The sequence below is a fragment of the Eptatretus burgeri genome, chromosome 4 (assembly GCF_056783735.1).
Source record: "Eptatretus burgeri isolate ZD-2024b chromosome 4, Ebu_testis_v1, whole genome shotgun sequence".
NCBI classification, from domain to species: domain Eukaryota; kingdom Metazoa; phylum Chordata; class Myxini; order Myxiniformes; family Myxinidae; genus Eptatretus; species Eptatretus burgeri.
Genome location: NC_140964.1, coordinates 33,795,096 through 33,816,414, shown reverse-complemented (window position 1 = coordinate 33,816,414; position 21,319 = coordinate 33,795,096). Strand labels below are relative to the sequence as shown.

The 21,319-nt window shown below is 45.7% G+C and overlaps 1 protein-coding gene across 6 annotated transcripts in view; it reads right to left on the bottom strand.

Moving 5' to 3' along the window:
• Positions 1-21,319, bottom strand: part of LOC147027773 (voltage-dependent L-type calcium channel subunit alpha-1D-like) — a 518,308-nt gene that overhangs the window by 455,335 nt on the left and 41,654 nt on the right. For 3 of the 6 annotated variants that reach the window (XM_085877381.1, XM_085877383.1, XM_085877382.1), the window contains exon 2: positions 822-1,179. In XM_085877381.1, the coding sequence (XP_085733507.1) occupies positions 822-1,179 (358 nt within the window). Of the gene's footprint in view, positions 1-821; positions 1,180-1,994; positions 3,335-9,323; positions 10,142-16,101; positions 16,942-21,319 lie in introns of those variants that run through there. The other 3 variants (XM_085877386.1, XM_085877384.1, XM_085877385.1) reach the window with 3 other exon arrangements.

Genomic DNA, 21,319 nt, shown 5'->3' with positions numbered 1-21,319 from the left:
TTGATTGATATTTTGTAATGTTAAATAAACCTCTGTTATGTATTGCCACTTTTGCTTTGTGTGAAGCATGCTGTTATGTTCTCCCCTTCAGTTTCCATTCATGCTCTCCAACTAGACTATATATCCTGTAACCCTAACTCAAAACCCAACCCTTCTCCTGCTGTTGCTCTCACGTTATTATGGCCATTCCAAATTGCATTGGTATGGTCGTTATGGCTCATTCGCAATAATCATGGCGCACTCGTACCGTCCGTCCAGTGGACCCATGGCTGTAAATCGTGAAATCTCGTGTGCGCTTCATCAAACCGAGCGGACGCGCTTCATGTGGCAAACATGTCTGTCTTGAACGCTCGGGCACGGATGGCTTTGAGAGGGTGGGGGTCGTAAGATTGTCTTCCACATGGGAAATTAGGGGTTAATTATTTGGAATTTTAGGAAAACGTGAGAGTGACATTGAAGAACAAAATATGGGGTGGACTGGAGGAAGTGGGACTGGGAAATAAAATTGTGGATCAGTTATGACACAGGAGGTCGGGGTGGTCATGGAATGACTTTTAAGGATTAAGGGTACAGGAGCAGGGTTGAAAGGTATGAGGAGGTGAGTTGTTGTTTTGGTGGGGGCAGGGGATGATGGAGTGGTGGAAATGCAGATACAGGTGGGGGTGAAGTTTGCATGGTGTGAAGGGGAAGGTTGAGGAGAGGAAGGGGTGTTTTGATTGAGATAAACAGTGGAGGAAGGGGTGAGCATGAAACTGGAGACTGAAAGATTGGGGTGTGCAAACAAGGATGAAGAGTATTTGGTAGTCTGGTGAAGCGGATACTTCCATTCAACGATTCCAATGCACACCCGCCGCAATGGATTCCGCAGCGACAGGCAGAAAAGAGCACGAGCAGGACGATTGGCCACTGCAACTTGGCCCTGTTTCTTGGACTTGGCGGGTGGAGGCCGCTTCCTGGCCACGGGCTCAGTGCCCACCGCGCTCCAGATGCCCAGCACAGGCGGCGTGGCAGGCGGTGCGGCACTCATGGCCTTGGCTAATCGAGCAGCTTGGATCGCGGCTTCCCAGGAGAGGCTCGCGGCACCCGGATAGCGGAGCACGGTGCTTGCTTCAGCCACAGTTCCTGCTGAGGATGAGGCAGCAGGATGGGAGTCGAACCGGCCCCGCGCATCACTCACACCTGCCAGGGACAGCAATGAAACAGGTAGGGAAAAGAGGAGGTTGGATCAGGAATTAGCAGGATGGAGGCTAGATACAGGAGGATGAATAAGGAAAGAGCTTGAAAGACGAAACATGATTTAACTATGAGAATGGACGAGGAAGATCGGAGACAGAGAAAGAAGAATGAGCAATTGAAGCGCAAAAAAAGAAGCGGGATGAGGGAATAGAAGCACGGATCATCTGCTGGATGGTGGATTCAATTTACAGAGATGATCATGGTCGACAGACATTTAGGGATCAATGCACCGACGACACTTCTCAAGTCCCGCAAACCCTTTGATCCAGCACGTAAGGGGTTAAGGACGCTGCGCAACCATCATACCTGCCGGGCTGCGCTGCTTTAATGATGGCGCTTCGAGAGTAGAAGCTCATCAAGGCAGAGGGTGACCGCCAGCACCCCGTGGGCACACTGCTGTTTCCGAGGTTCCGGGTGAAACCGACCCAACCGATTCAGCGCAACAGGACCAGCCCCCAAGGCGGAAAAAGGAGTTCGGAAGAAAAATGGCCGGATTCGCTGGGGACAATAAATTCCTCCTGGCGTGGCGTCTGTGGTTCTCCCCAATCTTCATTCAAAATGCACGACTTGTTCGATGTGATGCACCCGTTCCTCAGTTAACCCAAAGAGTCATTAGCACCATTCTAACAATCTCCTCGATGGATGATTTTTAGTTACCCCGAGACATCCCGATCAGTATAAAACCTCACAATGTGTGGAAGAAACACACCGGTCTACGTGGGCCATGCCGAATGAACACCGAACGAATGCGCGCTTACCGTGGTGACCGCCTGCGGCTCCGAGCATCCCAGCAATTGGATCAGATGCGTTGGAGTGTCATCTGCAGCAGGAGCTTGGCCGCCGGTTCGCTAGTGGACATCGTGGTTGGTCGAACAGTTGTCCAAATGGTACAAAAAGGAAATCTTGGTGTGTCCAATCTCGAGAAAGCGTGCGTTTTCTGTTACTCAACAGACGTGTGCTGTCGTCCTCTCTCTCTCTCCAGCTCTCCCTCTCTCTCTCTCTTGGTCTCTTTGCCGACGTTTTGGTGGGTGGGGGTCAAGACGCTCGTGTGCGACGTGATTTCTGGACTTATTGAAATAACTAGACGGGCTCCCCTAGTGGCAGCTGGCTCCTATCCTTGTCGTTCCTTGAAAGGGAAGGTACTCTGCTGTACATAATTTTATTCCTCTTCCTTCATTCTTATTTTGGGCCGATTGGCAAAATAAATAAATAATTCCCCCATTAATTTGGGATGTTTGATCACCACTGGTTTTAAAGGCAAAAGGATGGATCCAACAGCTCTGTTGTAGATTACAATCTGCAATTTCCTCCTCTCCTCCCCATATCCTCCAGAAATGTTTTACAATAAATCTTTTTTTTTACAGTAATACATTTTTCCATGCATTTAGGGTCAGTGTAATCAATTATATAGCTGCAAACCATTCGACCACATTAAAACAGACCTTCAGAAGAAAACGAGCCCTTTTCACGACCTCGACAAGCTTGCTCAGTGGAAACGTTACAGGAAATCTCACCTAAGCTCATGGAATTGTCAGTAAACTTTCATCTTTTCATTTGTTCAACAAGGTATGACTTGAATGTCATCTAACTGCAGAACACTTTCAACAATCCACAGTCCAACTCTACAGATCTTTGTACTCCTGAAGATACATCTGTGTTTGCAACATATATAAAGTAATAGGTCTCATTTCCTATCATGAAGAAAACAGTTGAAGCCCCCCACCTCCCAGAACCCCAGAACCAAAAGTTACACAGGTCGTTGTCATTTACCACATGTCATTTAATTGAGCAACTGCTGGGTTTCCCTTTTGATGAGACTACACTTTGCCGGGCACCCATAATCATCCAGCCTGAGAAGCTAAAATGCCCGAAGCAGGATAGTGTAAGATACATCTCATTAAGAGAAGAGGCTCAATTTTCAAGAAGGTTGAGGCGGACAGACAATGCTCGTTTTTTTAGCTCGCATGGAACGTAGAGCCGGGGAGCTTATGGGATGGTGTCGTCCGTCCGTCCGTCCGTCCACAAATACTTTCAACTTCTTCTCTGGAACTACACATACGATTTTAATGAAACAAAACTACAATGTTCACCACCATGTATGCACAAAAGTTTGTTCATTGCATTAACGAAATCGAGTCCGAAATGGGTCTAGAGGGGTTGACCCCCCCCGCCCCCAAATAGGTATTTGCTTTCCTCTCAGAAACTACTCATGCAATTCTCATGAAACTTGACCACAAGCTTCATCAACCATGATGTACCAAAGTTTGTTCATAGCATTAAAAAATAAATAAAAGTCAGGGTCTGAAGGGGTCTATGGAGAGAGTTTACAACGGTGTTGCCCCCCCCCCCACCACAAAGAGATATTTGCTTTCTTCTCAGAAACGACACGCACAATTCCGATGAAACTTGATGACAATATTCATCACCCATGGTGTATCAAATGTTCATGACATTTGAAAAATCGGGCTCCAAGAGGGTGTTCGGGGGATTGCCACCGAAAATATGTATTTGCTTTCTTCTCCGAAACAACACATACAATTTCGATGAAACTTGACCACAACCTTCATCACCAGTGATGTACCACAGTTTGTTCATGCCATTAAAAAAATTTGAGGTCGAAAGAGATATATGGGGGTGGGGGAAGGTTTGCCCCCAAAATAGGTATTCGCTTTCTTCTCGGAAACTACAGACACAATTCCAATGAAAGTTCACCATAACATACCAAACTTTGTTCAGGCCATTACAAAACTTCCAGGTCTAAAGGGGCTGTCACACCTTGACGTTTTAGCCAGCGGATGGCAAGATATCAAAATGTATGTAAAACGGTGGCGTACGCTGAACTATTGATGTTTTTTTTTAAGTTTTGGTCATATAATAACGTGTTGGACATATGCATAACGTATTAGTAACGTACACAGAACGTTTCAATCACATATAGATAACTTATACCAACGAATGCTTAGCGTGTTGTCGGCGTTCACAACCTATGCCCAACGATTGTGTAACTTATGCATAGCACGCGGCAGCGTATCGCCGTCGATCACGTGGCGTAGGCTATTCATAGGCTGCAGCTCGACGATTCAAATCATAACCGCACTAGACATCGAAGTGTGAGGTCCGCTGTCACACCCTGACGTTTTAGCCAGCGTATGCCGACGTATGAAAAATTTGCCGAACCAAGCTGGCACACGTCGAATATGTTATGGGTAAGTTTTGTATATGCTAAGAGCACGCTGAAGCATGCTGAAGCACGCTGGAATATGTCGTAGTACGCCGAGTACGTCGAACACGTTATGGGGAAGTTTTGTATACGTTAAGAGCACGCTGGCATACACCGTAGTACGCTGGCATGTCATAGTATGCTGGCATACGTCGAATACGTTATAGGTAAGTTTTGTACACGTTAAGAGCACGCTGGCATACATCGTAGTACGCTGGCATACGTCGTCATACGCCGAGTACGTCGAGAAATTTTCAGCATGTTGAAAATTTCTCGACGTATGACACACGTTCCGCATATGCTGGCCATAAGTTGTAGGCACGTCACGCGATCGTTGGCACACGTCAACACACGTCAACACACGTTACTTGTAAGTTACTAATAAGTCGAAACACGTCGAGGTAATGGTTAGCGTCAGTGTTCCAGACTCCCTGTTTTTTTTCTTTTCTTCGGCATGACGGTGATGTTGACACTTCGATTTCTAGTGCAGTGATGATTTAAACCGTTGAGCGGCATCCTATTAATTATATTATATGATAACTGCACTAGAAATGGAAGTGTCAACATCACCGTCATACCGAAGGAAAAAAAAAAAAAAAAAAAAAAAAAAACAAGGAGTCTGGAACACTGACGCTAACCATGACCTTGACGTGTTTCGACTTATGAGTAACTTAACAAGTAACGCGTGTCGACGTGTGTCAACGATCGCGTAACGTGCCTACAACACGTTACTCACAGGTTAGAAATAAGTTTTGGGTACGTTAAACATTACCTCGACGTGTTCTGACTTATGAGTAACTTACAAGTAACGTGTGTCGAAGTGTGTCAACGATCGCGTAACGTGCCTACAACTTATGGCCAACATTATGCGGAATGTGTGAGTCATACGCTGGCATACGTCAAAATATTGCAAGCATGGAAAATTTGTCTAACAGCTCGGCATACTACGAAGTATGCCAGCGTACTACGACGTATGCCAGCGTGCTCTTAACGTATACAAACTTACCCATAAAGTATTCGACGTGTGCCAGCGTTTTAGCCAAATTTTTCACATGTCAGGCATACGCTGGCTAAATCGTCAAGGTGTGACAGAGCCTTACGGGAGGTCTATGGGTGGTTGCGCCCAAAAGAGGTATTTGCTATATTCTCAGAGACCGCACACACAATTCCAACGAAACTTCACCACAACCTTCATGACCCATAATGTACCAAAGATTGTTTCCACCATGACAAAAATAAATAAATCAGCATTTAACGGTGCCGACGGGAGGTGAGGGGGGGGGGAGAGTTGCCCCCCCACCCCCAAAAAGAGGTATTTGCTTTCTTCTCAGAAATGACACACACAATTCCGATAAACTTGACTACCGCCTTCAACAAGTGTGATGTACTAAAGTTTATTCACAACCTTAAAAACATTGGGGTCGAAGGTATTCTACGTGCCAGTTGCCCCCCAAAATATGTATTTGCTTTCTCCTCTGAAACACATCCAATTTTGATGAAACTTGACCACAACCTTCATACCCCGTGATGTACCAAAGTTTGTTCATTGAATTAAAGAAAAATCCGACATATTATACATGTATATATATATATATATATATATATATATATATATATATATATATATATATATATATATATATATATATATATATATATATATATATATATATATATATATATATATCTTCTTTCGGCTGCTCCCATTAATGGTCGCCACAGAGGATCATCCGTATGATCCGCAAAGTGATTTGGCTTAGTTTTTATGCCGGATGCCCTTCCTGATGCAACCCTGGTCGCCTCTTACGACACAGGGATATGGTACACCTATTCTAACCGGGGCATACACCGGGCCCAGTACACTAGTACTCACTTCGCCGACCACAGAAGGATGACAGGCTGAGTCAACTTCCTGGTGTGTATTAATTCAAGCGGCCAACGGGGCTTGAACTCAGGACCTTTTGGATCCCAAGCCACTACCCTAACCACTACGCCAACACCAGACTATATATATATATATATATATATATATATATATATATATATATATATATATATATATATATATACATATATATATATACATATATATATACATATATATACACATACACAGTATATATGTATATATATATATATATATATATATATATATATATATATATATATACATATATATATATATATATATATATATATATATATATATATATATATATATATATATATATATATATATACATACATACATACATATATATATATATATATATATATATATATATATATATATATACATACATACATACATATATATATATATATATATATATATATATATATATATATATATATATATATATATATATATATATATATATATACATACATATATATATACATATATATACATATACATATATATACATATATATACATATATATATATATATATATATATATATATATATATATATATATATATATATACATATATATATATATATATTGTTGCGGTATTCGCGCCCGCCGGCGTGCTGACGGCCACGTAACTCGAATCGCGGCACGTCGCCCACCGGACGGACAATCCAGTCGTGACCCTCTCGGACTAACGCCGGGAACCAGTCACGGGTGGACCTTTCGGTCTCACCGCGATCGAGCCAATCAGCCCCCGCGTGGGATAGGGTTGCTCGCCAAATTCGACCTACCTAAGTACCCACGCGGAGGGTAGACCGGGCGATCGCACCTCGCCGCAGGTCGACTTCGGACACGGGCCACTTAAGCGACCCGTTCCGTACTATCGGGATAACCGAGCGGTGTTATCGTCGACCTCGACGGTTCGATTAATTATCGGGCGTATTCAGCCCACTACCAACCCTTTACGTGAAGCAAGATGAGGATTCAATGGAGGAAAAGACGAAGCGAAGCGGGAAACAGTTCAACACGAAGCACATTTATTCGCGACGAACGGAAAGCACACATTCAATTCCACCAAAAGCACACAGAAAAGACACAATGCAATTTACACAAAAAGCAAATATAAAAGAGAAGACACAATGCAGAGCTAATACCGACTACCGAGCACTCGGCAACACTTATACAATTCTACTTCACAGACGGCGCCGACAACACATACCCAAAACCAAGGAAAAAAAAATACCCTCAAGGATGAGGCGGGCCTGAGGCCGAGACCGGGTCGGCCTACCCGTCTGGTGATGAGACGCGGAGCGGCGATGGCGCCTCAACTCCGCGGGCCTCGCGGACAGTGTCTGGTAGGGGGTGGGAAAGGGGCCCCCTTGGTCGCACTATCTCAGCGCGGGGGGAAACAGGAGGGGGTTGCTGATGCTCGGGGTATAGAGGATTTTTATTATCCCGCGACGAGCGTCTCCACCTCGGCCAGGTTGCGCTGTCGGCCTCCCTGGGGTGCAGCTCCCGACGCGAGCACCCCCTCGTCTGGTGTCGCTGCCTTTCCACAGCTCCGTCCCCTCCGTTCCGACTCCAACGCACACGACGACCAGCTCCTTCTTGCCAACTCCACCGCCCGCGAAGTCTTGACTCTCTGTTTCCGACTCTCCTACTCTCCTACTCTCCGCCTCTCGACTCCCTTCTCACTTCTTCTCCTCCTCTGGACTCTCCTGACTCTGCTCTTCTCTTCTGACTGACGAACACGGTCCTTTTATCCCCCCGTAGCTTCGCCTTTGACCTTTCACCTCGCTCCCCATTGGCCCGAGAAAAAGTGGGCGTGAAGGCTTTTTGATCCATAAATTTGCATATATCGATCGCCCTGGGGGCGGGGCCAATTCGCCCCTCGCTCACCTATTTGACGGCAAAAAGTGGGCGTGTGTCGTTTTTGATCCGTTTTTGAAGCACAAAATCCGTGATTTTGTACACGCTGTTCGACGCGCGCCCTGCACGAGTCCAACACCGGTACCCACAGCGGGGCAAGAACGGTGGCGATGCTACGGTTGCGAGGTGTGACGTGAAGGTCGTGGCGGTTGTGGTGAAGCGGCGTTGTGGTTGGTGGTTGATGTTGTGGTTGTGGTGGTAATCATGGCGGTTGGTCCAAAATAAAGATAGCAAAAGAAAAACGGCTATCCTGAAGAGTCGCAGCACGCATATATGACATGTATTCCCACTAGACAACGGGTTTGGGCCTAACTACACATGCACTTACCGAGATACCTCACCTAAGGGACCTGAATGGTGGTTTGCGAATTTGGTAACCACAACAATATATATATATATATATATATATACATACATACATACATACATACATACATATATCTATATATACATATATGTATATACACATATACATATATATATATATATATATATATATATATATGTATATACACATATACATATATATATATATATATATATATATATATATATATACACATACAAACATATATATACATATATATTGTTGCAGATCCGGGGTGGTGGGATTCTCACGCGACTCTTGGCACCACCCTCACCACCGCCGTCTCCGGGGTTTATAACGCCGGCTGGTTCAGCACAGGCCTCGGTTCACGCGTCTTCAATCACGATACCAACGTAATCCTGGACCTTACCAGTTGGGAAAATAGAACCCCGTTTACAGACTGGTTTTGTCAGATGCCGAGCGTTTTCTGCCAGTCTGTAACCATTTTGGTTTTATATGCCAATCAAACGGATCGTTCCTCAAAGCAACAAGAATTAATCGATAGCGGCAACTTCATACGAACAATCCAGATTTATTGGGGAACATTGGGGAACACAACACAAGCAAAACATTCACTACAATGTATTTATGAACAATCTTTAACCCGTTCTTAACAAGGGAACTAAGGATTACAGGTTTCGAGGGGGTCTCTACCGAGATATGCCTTAAACAACGTGCAGACAGGACAGAGTACTTGGTGATGTTTCATGGACGAGAGGAAAGTGTGAAAAGCACGAATGTCGCTCGTAACAAGCCGATGTCCACGGATTCGAGCCCCCAGCTCGAACGTGTCATGTGGCAAAATGGTGCGCAGCACTCTTTCTTCTCAAGGCACCGCGTGCGCACGCCCTCCTCAGCGCGTTCTGGCCCCGCGCAATGTTGACGGCACAAGACCGTTAGATCGACGATGGGTTTCAGCCGATTTCTCTCAAGGTCCAGCATACAAATCCAGGCCTGGCCCGTTCACCAGACAAGGCCAACTCGAGGTGCCGGGCTCCGCAGGCGGATCGACAAACGCGTCGAGCCGTGAGGTGAGTAAGGACGGAGGCTCCGTGGCCAGACACAGGTTGAACCTGTCGATTACCTCCTCATAAGAGTCGATCGCCGACTTGACGTGCAGGCCGCCTGTTCCACGGCCAAAAAGGCAGACTCGACATGCAGGCAGCCTCTCTTACTGCCAAAAATGGCAGAAATCGGCACGCTCAGGTTCAGCTTCTCTCCCGGCAGATTCCACACTGTCCCTCCTTCATTCGCTCGCTTGCCTCTCAAAGCCGACTGCCGTTTCTCTCATGGCAGAATCACCTCCGGCCTCTCTGTTTCTTATCACTTTTTCATTTCCTTCTCGCCTCGAAACTCGAGCACACCTCGAAACTGACTGTTTCCCCAAAAAAACTGAACCATTTAATGAGGTCTTCGTTCGCTCGCCTGTGAGCCACTGGCTCCTCCCCCTTTACGAAGCCGACAAACCCCTCCCCCCAGCTCCACCTCCCTCTCCAGGCCACTCCCCCTCAGCCGACTGGGCGGGGCCTATTGTCCGGAGAGGGGAAGGAAGAAGAAACCCTCGGCACACCACCACTGTACAAACAATAAAACATGCATCCTACACCTCCTGACACACATGTAACGTCCATTTTACCGAACAACCGAGCTAATCCTGCATTTAATGGGGAATCTGAGCTAATCCTATATTCAGTAGTTCAGTAAGCGCCATTTCCGTAACACTACCCCCACCTTTCTCACGAGGCTCTCCCGAGCCTCTATCTTGGGCAGCCCACGGCAATGGCCCTGTCTAACGTACAGCACAGATCTCCCATTTACTCCAACCCACAACATGGGAAGCACTTAACGCCAAAAACCAAAGTGTCACAGTAAGATTGGCATGTCCCTATCCTTGTGTGTCGGGTCACAAATCTAACAAACAAATTCACACTCTATGCACACTACTTAACATTCTGATTATGGATTTGAATGGGAGGGCATTCAATTTTACTTTTTACACCAATATTTGCAGAGGAGCACAACATTCAAAGGTTCAAAGTTCTTTCACGTGTTCGCTCCTTCATGCCCCCTCCCGGCAGTATTGTCCATTCACCCCTGAGTGTTTCCTCACTTCGTGGCCTTATTGGCCTCTCACCAGGTGAGTTCAGTCGGCTCAGTGGCCTAATCTCACAAAGAGTTCTTCGGCCCACTGAGCCCACAAAATGGCATGAATCTTTGGCCGCAATGGCCCACAAAAGCATTTTGGCCTCAATGACCCACAAAAATGCTTCGGCCCATATGGCCGACTCGCAAGCAGCAGCAGGCAACAAGCCTTGCATTGAACAGCAGGTGACACAGCAATGGTGGCACGGTGATATTGATGGTAAACAAATACATTTCGGAGGCATTCTTGAGGACGCAAATGGGTGTGATGACCTTACACCAGGTGAGATGGAGTGCACTCATAACCTTCCTTGCCTGACTTGTTTTGGTTGTTTTTTTTTTTTTTTTTCTTCCTTTCTCCCTTTTTTATTAGCAGACAGGATGGTGTGTTTCTTACTCAACTGGTATCTTCGTGGATGTGAGCTCATGACATACTGGTGGCCTCTCTGGCATTTGGAGAGGGTGACCTAGCCTGGTCCTGGTTAACAAATTCTCCCATCAACACTACTCATACCAGGTGTCACACATGAATGGTGCGGAGGAGAGTACATCGAACATAACCATTTACTTTAAGCTCCAGACAATGCAATAAACCCTGCTATTGCTAGAATGATCCTAATGACCCATTTTTCCCGACCTGGCACACTGTTCCATTCTATTAAACCTGGCAAGGCCCTTATTTGTCTTTTTCCATTTGGTGGTACCAGGCATAACTCGCTGGCTGGGGAGTGTGACTACTACTCGGCCTCTCTGCCTGCTTCCAATAGGGGGTGGAGGACACCCAGCGACCTCGGGGTTCACCTAAGCATGGTTCTGGCGCTCCCAACTAAGGGGGGGCTCTCTCTAGCCCCCATACTGCGCCCTCCTAGCACCCACACTGTGCTCTCATAGCACCCACACTGTGCTCTCATCGCACCTACACTGTGCTCTCCTGGCACTAAAACCTACCGTGCTCTCCTGGCATTGAACGAACCATGCTCTCCTGGCACTGAACCCTACGGTGCTTTCCTGGCACCTCTGACAGCCTTCACCTGCCAGGAACCCCCAAAGCCCTGCTGCCCTATTTCCTGACTCACCAACTTCCAATACCATGTCACACTACCAGCCAGTATCCCCATACCTTGGCCTGCACCTACCCCTCGCAGTCTGCCTGCACAATGGAACAGCAGCCATAATCCATGTCAAATCCTTCAAGTGCCCCAAACCTAGACAAACTTGGTTAGGAGACTCCTACCGACAGGGTACATTGTTCGCACTCACTCTCCTCATTTGCACAATCACGCCATTCACCCAAACTCTTTAGTCATTCATTCCACAGTGCCACACACCCAGTCCTCAACACCATCCAACACCTTTCACGTTTATGTGAAAACAACAACACACCAGTCCCTTGGATCCCACTTGGTCATCAAATTTAACTGGTACACTTTCATCAAACCCCAATAAATTTGTCTCTACGTTTGTCGTCCGTTGGCCTCCTCCAGACTGCCCGAATCATTTATTTCCAACAATTTAAACAAGACATCAAAATCTCTTCACCAGCCTCATGAATCTCTGCATGGTTCTAACCAGGCAGTTCAATCCTCCCTCAAACAAGCCACTCTTTGTCATCCCCTTGTTTCAGGTGTGTTTAACACTCTGCCTGTGATGTCTCCACCACTTTTTTTTCCAATAATCACCCAAATCCACTCGTGCCACTCTTATGCCTTCTGTCATCTCTCCATTTGCAATCACTTTCGGTACAACTCTCAATCAAGATTTTCACAATCCCATATGGCCTGCTTCTTTGGCTCATTGGAAGGAGAGTGAGGGAACGAATCCCTCATTTCCCATTACATGACCCCGCCGCCTTTCCGCCACGGCTCAAAGGGGTCACGTCTCAATTGGGGTTGTGGTGTACCCCCTCCTTTTCTCCAGGGTTCGCGGAAGTCAGGCAAACCCCAATCGGTGGAATGGCCTCCCCCTCTTCTCCAGGGTTCACGGAAATCAGGTAAACCCCAATCAGTGGAATGGCCTCCCCCTCTTCTCCAGGGTTCACGGAAATCAGGTAAACCCCAATCGGTGGAATGGCCTCCCCCTCTTCTCCAGGGTTCACGGAAATCAGGTAAACCCCAATCAGTGGAATGGGCTCCCCCTCTTCATCAGGGTTCACGGAAATCAGGTAAACCCCAATCGGTGGAATGGCCTCCCCCTCTTCTCCATAACTCCCTGAAGACAGATAAACCCCATTCAGCTAGCCAACCCCTCGTGTGCTCAGAAAGGTTCGAAAACCAAGTGACACACGCCAGTGCTACCCGCTACTCATCTGCACTCCACTCCAAAGTTCCTGTGAGGCTGATCGAGAAATTAAAATCCAATTTCTAAATCCTGCTCCTGGATGCAGCACCTCCAACTCATCAAGAACCCATGCGGAGCTGTTCATGATGGTTTCCGTCCCCTGGCTCAAGTTCTGTCCTGGTGGCATTTCTATTTCCCCTTGCACCTCAAACCTATTTCCCATGTCACCACTCATTTCACGCTCAGGACTCCAACACACTGCAGGCTGCACACATTCCAAGGTTATGTGTTGACCCTCCACACATTCAACCGTGCCTGTATACTGACGAACTGCCTCGCACTCCAGGGCTACATTCTCGACCGCCAAGTGAGTACCCACACATGTTTTGGCCTCGGCAGCACATACCGATGCTGTAATCTGGACTGTGGGCTCACAGCATTCATTCACAGGCATTCCCCACACACATTCAGGGGTCACGCATACGTGCACCCCATCAGACAGAGTCTCTTCATTAACATAAAATTCAATTTCTACCCTAAGCTCATCGTCCGCACCATGTATGCATGTACCCACGTACCTGTTTCGTTTCAGAGTCACCTCGGTCCGGTCGCTTCTCTCCAGCAGGTTGCTCATCACCGATTCACCACACTCCTCCGGGGCTGTCAGCTCCACATGCTGGACCTGCTCAAAATGTGTTTCATTCGTCAACAACCCCGTATGCTCCCTCAATGTCTCCATCACCAGGATTTGCTCGAAGTGAGGTGTCATCCGACGAGTGATGTCAATCAAGTTCCGCACCACTCACATTACTCCCTGTGGTGATGTCACACATCCCATATTTTTGTGCTGTCATACTTCCTGGCTCCATTTTCTTTTCCATTTGAGTCGTTCTTCCTCTCTGAGCCTTTTTAGTTGTTCGTTATCTTTCCGGAGGTTTTCCATCTCCGTGGACTCCAACCTTTCTCTCTCCTTTAGCTGCTCAACCTCAAATTCATTTTCTTTTTGTTTTCAATCCCACTGTCTCTCTTGTTCTCATTCTCCAATCTCGTCGCTTCCTTCAATTTGTTGATTTCCTGTTCCTGTTTCATTCCTTGTTCTTTTTTGTTTCTTATCCCACTGTCTCTCTTGTTCTTCCTTCTCCAATCTCATAGTTTCCCTCAATTGGTTGATCTCCCTTCCTGCTTCATTCGTTGTTCTTTCACTCTTTCTTGCATCTCATTCTTTAATCTTGCTTTGGCTTCTCGCTGTTCGATCTGCACAGTGTGGTTCCTTAACGTTTCATTCTCCGTTCTCTTTCTTCCCTCCCTTAACATCCTCAGTTCGTTTTGTAATTTGCTCTCTTTGCTTTGGTGTTTCTGAAACTCAGAAGCTTTTTCCCCGAATTTATTGCTCATCTCCACATACTCCAATCTTGCTTTAGCTTCTAACTGTTCGATCTGCACGGTGTGGTTCCTTAACCTTTCATTTACCGTTCTCTTTCTTTCCTCTCTTAACATCCTCAGCTCGTTTTGTAATTCCGTCTCTTTGTTTTGGTGTTTCTGTATCTCTGAATTTTTTTTTCCATAATTCCTCTCTCATCTCCTCACCTCTTTTGCATTCTTGCTTTCTCCATTCGTCCATTCTCTTACCGTGTCCCTTGCTAATTTATAGTTCACTCGCCAGTTCATTCCCCCTGCACTGCGATTTCCGAAACTGTGCTGACTTTTCCAACAATTCTTCCCTCAATTGCTCCAGATATTTCTCTCCTCTTTTTATCTCCTGTTCCAGGCTCTCCCTTATCTGATTGCCTGATCTTACCTCTTCCTTAGTAGCTCCAATTCCCGTTTTTCCTTTTCCAGCTTTGTTTTCCATTCTTCCTCCAAGCTCTTCCTATCCCGAGAATTACTAATTTGCTCCTCCTCTATTCTTTTGTTCAGTTCGCTCCTCTCATGTTCCAACCTTCGGGTAAACCCTTCCTTCAGTTGGTTCCGTTCCAAATCGTGTTCACATTTTTCCTTTTCTAGCTTTTTTTCCCCCATTCTTCCTCCAAGTTCTTCCTCTCCTGAGAGTTCAGTTTGCTCAACTCACGTACCACAAACCCACGCAACCAATCTGCTTTCATCGTTTCTCCATGTAGTTCCTCGACTGTGTTGGCTAAGTCCTCTTCCATCCCCCGAATTCGTTCTTGCGCATCGGCCAATTGTTGTGACTCCCTGTGCACATAATCCTCATGAACCACGTCTGCGTGCCGTTGTGCTTCATCCAATTCAATTTGCAATTCCTTTATATAGTCATCACCACACCTCCACTGCTCCAAGGCATCCGACAATCGTTTATGAAGCTCGCCAATGGACGCTTTGTCGTCTTGCCACGCCTGCCATGGTGCATGCCGTGACCACGTGGTCTGAACCGGTGGCTGGGAGCCTCCGCCTCGTGTTGTGCCGTTTGTTGCGCTATAATTAGCTCACTCGTTTCGTGTCGTGCCGAGATGGAGCCGCGCCGCCATTTTGCGACTCCATTTTCTTTATAATTTCCAAGTTTTTCACCCGATCCACGCAAAATAAAATCAAGTTTGCGAGCGTCGTTTTTTTTTTTTTCTTTTTTTTTCGCGCCTCTTGTAACCAATGTTCGTGGTGCGAAAGGCACCACAGGTCCAAATATCCCGCTCCTGACTGCAAAATGTTAACGATTCACGACGGAGGGATTCTCAATCCACTCTGGACACCAATTGCTAATGGCTTCCGCGGTGTCAGGATTGGAGCTGTGTCGGCAATCACAGTCCGTCAGCAGTTGTTTTTTTACGAATCGCGCGTATCTATTGGCATGACACGAAGTAATTCAATGGTGTAACTTCATCGGAACCAACCAGATTTATTGGGGAACATCGGGGAACACAACACAAGCAAAACATTCACGACAATGTTTTTATTAACAATCTTTAACCCGTTCTTAACTAGGGAACTACTTATTACAGGTTTCGAGGGGGTCCCTACCGAGATATGCCTTAAACAACGTGCAGACAGGACAGAGTACTTGGTGATGTTTCATGGACGAGAGGACAGTGTCAAAAGCACGAATGTCGCTCGTAACAAGCCGATGTCCACGGATTTGAGCCCCCAGCTCGAACGCGCTGCGTGGCAAGATGGCGGCGCCGTACTCTTTCTTCTCAAGGTACCGCGTGCGCACGCCCTCCTCAGCGCGTTCCGGCCCCGCGCAATGTCGACGGCACAAGACCGTTAGATCGACGATGGGTTTTAGCTGATTTCTCTTAAGGTCCAGCATACAAATCCAGGCCTGGCCCGTTCACCAGACAAGGCCAACTCGAGGTGCCGGGCTCCGCAGGCGGATCGACAAACGTGTCGAGCCGTGAGGTGAGTAAGGACGGAGGCTCTGTGGCCAGACGCAGGCTGAACATGTCGATTACCTCCTCATAAGAGTCAATCGCCGACTCGACGTGGAGGCCGCCTCTCCCACTGCCAAAAATTGCAGAAATCGGCGCGCTCAGGTTCAGCTTCTCTCCCGGCAGATTCAACACTGTCCCTCCTCCGTTCGCTCGCTTGCCTCTCAAAGCCGACTGCCGTTTCTTTCACGGCAGAATCACCTCCAACTTCTCAGTTTCTTACCACTTTTTCCTTTCCTTCTCGCCTCGAAACCCGAGCACGCCTGGAAACCGACTGTTTCCCCAAAAAAACTGAACCATATCACGAGGTCTTTGTTCGCTCGCCTGCGAGCCAATGGCTCCTCCCCCTTTACGAAGCAGACAAACTCCGAACCCCAGCTACACCTCCCGCTCCAGGCCACTCCCCCTCAGCCGACTGGGTGGGGCCTATTGTCCGGAGAGGAGAGGAAGAAGCCCTCGGCACACCACCACTGTACGAACAATCATACATGCATCCTACACCTCCCGACACACATGTAACATCCATTTTACCGAACAACCGAGCTAATCATGCATTTAATTGGGGATATGAGCTAATCCGATATTTAGTGGGCTGCAAAGGGCCATTTCCGAAACAATATATATATATATATATATATATATATATATATATATATATATATATATATACATATATATATATATATACATATATATATATACACTAGTAAAGGTGCCCATCTTCGACAGGCATCACTGGCAACATATGGTAAAAGACAGATAGCATGAATGTATTTTAAACAATATATTGTATCATTTTTATCCATTGATTGCCCAACCCCTGCACAGCAGGGAAAAATGGCTGTAAAAACGTTTTTTTAATTTTTTTATTTTTATCCATTGATTATCATTCAGGTTTTCCCCTTCGACTGTCCCGCAGTAGCTCCACTTCGATGACATTACCACGTAGTTTAGTGACTACACAACGTGTACCATTCGTGAGTTTTGGAGGATCCATAGAGAGCGCATTAAAATTACAGGGCACCCAACTTTAAAGTGTTCCAAAAGGCCGGATCAGTTTCGTCTACATATTCATATCTTGTAGATTTTAGCTGGCCAGATCAGTTTCGTCTACATATTCATATGTTGTAGAATTTAGCTGATTCTGAAACTGTAAACAGCATGTCGATCGGATGGTTCTGTGATTTTCTACAGTTGTAAACAGAAGTTCGACTTAAGCCTGTACGCCACTATGTGGAGATCCGAGATTATGTGCACGTGCTCAATCCCGCACCCACCCGGAAAAGACCCAAGTACACTGTCAGTACTCACCTCCACACGAAAACGATGATCATGATTTTGGGTTTAACCGTAACTGACCGGGCGATACTTTGTTGGCAGTTGGTCCGGCTGGGCAGCGGGTATCGGTCGATAAAAAATTCAAAACGGCAACCATGTATAAAAAAAAAGAAATGCTTTGTACTTAGTCAGAAAGTAATGGTTTTGTGAAGAAACTACGGCACATGGAAAGTGAAAAATAGTCAGGAATGAACTCAACTGTTTTCTCCCCAAATGGACCGTGATTTTAAGAGCCGAACTCATCTTAGTGGTCCTCTAAAAAATGGGAAACATTTTTATTTCTTTTTTGTGCAATAATTCCTCCCATTTTGCAAATGGAGTTTTTTTTTAACTGTTTAACTACCATAATCTTCAAAACGAATTTTGAGGGGCCTCTTAAGGAAGACAATAATATCATTACTATATATGTCAAAGCTCGTTTCATTTCATGCAGTTACAAAAATCTGATGGTGGAACAAAAAAAGGGGCGTGCCAAAATATTAATATATATATATATATATATATATATATATATATATATATATATACACACATACATATATATACACAAACATAAATATATATACATTCCTATATATTTAAATACATATAAATATCAATATATATATATATATATATATAAGGCCCGGCGAGGAGGAGTGATGTAAGCGACATTTTTTAATGATATGATGGTGATAGGCTCGGATGATAGGGGAAGTGTTAAAATAGTGCTGTATAGCATTAACTCCAAAATGGCCGATGTGGCCCTTACATCACTCCTCCTCGTGGTGCCTCATACATACATATACATATATATATATATATATATATATATATATATATATATATATATATATATATATATATATATATATATATATATATATATATATATATATATATATATATATATATATATATATATATACACATACGAGCCTGGTGTTGGCAGAGTGGTTCGGGCAGCGGCTTGGGATCCAAAAGGTCCTGAGTTCAAGCCCCGTTGGGCCACTGGATTAATACACCAGGGGTTGACTCAGCCTGTCATCCTTCCGAGGTCGGCGAAATGAGTATCAGTGCACTGGGCTGGTGTATACCCCGGATAAAATAGGTGTACCATATCCCTGTGTCGTAAGAGGCGACCAGGGTTGCGTCAGCAAGGGCATCCAGCGTAAAACATGTGCCAATTCACTATGCGGATCGTACGGATGATCCGCTGTGGCGACCCCCAAAAGGGAGCAGCCGAAAGAAGAAGAAGAAGAAGAAGAAGAAGAAGATATATTTACACATATATATATATATATATATATATATATATATATATATATATATATATATACACATAAATATTTACATATACATAATATATACACACATATATATCTTTAAAACACATATTTATATATCCATACATATATATATATATATATATATATATATATATATATATATATATATATATATATATATATATATACATATATATATATATATATATATATATATATATATATATATATATATATATATATATATATATATATATATATATATATATATATATATATATATTTATATACATATACATATATACATATATATACATATATATATATATATATATATATATATATATTGTTGCGAATTCGCACCCGCCGGCGTGCAGACGGCCACGTAACTCGAATCGCGGCACGTCGCCCACCGGACGGACAATTCAGTCGTGACCCTCCAGGAACTATCGCCCGGAGCCAGTCACGGGTTGGCCTTTCGACCTCACCACAATTGTACCAATCGGCCACCGGCACAGGATAGGGTTGTTCGCCAAACTCGACCTACCTAAGTCCCCACGTGGATGGTAAACTGGGCGATCGTACCTCGCCGCAGGTCGACTCCGGACACGAGCCGCTTGGGCAGCCCGTTCCGTACTATCGGGATAACCGAGCGGTGTTTTCGTCGACCTCGACGGTTCAGATTAATTACCGGGATCTTGCACCCGCTACAAACCCTTTACGTGAAGCAGGATGGAGAGTCAATGGAGAAAAAGACGAAGCGAAAACGGGAAAACAGTTCACACAATGCACATTTATTTCCTGGCACACGGAAAGCACGTATATACAGCCATACAGTCAAAATGCACATAAAGCAACCAAAGCAATAAAAGCAACAACGACGCAGAGTTAATACCGATTACGCGCACACACGGCAACACTTCTCCAGCTTTACTTTACAGATGGCGCCAACACACATTCACACAAAAGCAAAGAAAAGAAGCCACCCTCATAGACAAGGAGGCAGACAGGCCTGTAGGCCAAATGTGCGCATGACCTGGAGGAGCAGCCAAGTCAGCGAGACCGGGGGGGGGGGGGTCCTACCCGCGTTGGCTGTGCGGCTGTGCCCCGACTCCGTGCTCCTTGGCGGGTTTCGTTGGCACGACGTTTGGGGTGGGGTGGGAACGGGGCCCCCTTTTGCACTATCTCAGCGCGGGGGAAAGGGGGAATTGTTGATGCCCTGGGGAGGAGAATGGCTGGCTGGCTTGCGTCCCATGACGAGACGAGCGATTCCCCACACCGTAACCTCATCGCCGACTGCCATCCTTCTCGCCTCGGACCCGAGCTCCTTTGCCTGCAGTTCCACCGCGCGCACTCTCCTCACCCGACCGACTCGACTCTGCCACTCTTTTCAGTTCCGCACTCTCCTCACCCAACCGACCCGACTTGACTACTTGACTAACAATTCGCCTTGCGCTCGCCTTTTTATAGGTGGGCAGGAGAAGCCAGTATGCAAATATTCGGATCAGAATGACCTCAGGGGCGGAGCCACACTCGCCCATTGGTCAGAGGAAACGGGGGCGTGAACCTCCCCTGATCCTAGAATTTGCATATATGGACTTCACACACACGTGCCTGGAGGCGGGGCAATCCGCCCCGCACTCGCTAATTGGACGGAGGAAAAGTGGGCGTGTAGCGTTTTTGATCCGAATTTTCCCTCGGAAAGGCCGCTATTCGTGCTCGCGGCTCGGTGCGCTCAGCACCAAACGCCGAATGGGCCCGAGACAGTCCAACGTTCAGTGTTCACAGGTGGTGCGGGAATGGCCGTAGAAGGAGAGAGGTGAAGGTGGTGGAGGGTTTTCGGTGGTAGTTTGATGGTTATGGTGCCGTTTGGGAATGGCGGTGATGCGATGATGTGGGAGCGTAAATGGTGGCAGTGGCGTGGTTGTTCTATGATGGCGGTTGAGACGTGGTTGGTTCAAAATAAAGATAGAACAGAAAAAATGGCTTACTCAAAGCGTCACAGCCCGGATGAATCACATAAATTCCCTCTATACAACGGGTTTGGGCTAACTACACATCGACTTAGAGATATCTCACCTACGGGCTCTTTATGGTGTAATGTGAATTTCCACAGCCGTAACAATATATATATATATATATATATATATATATATATATATATATATATATATATATATATATATATATATATATGACCGTTTTTACAGCCATTTTTCCCTGCTGTGGAGGGGTTTGGCTTTTT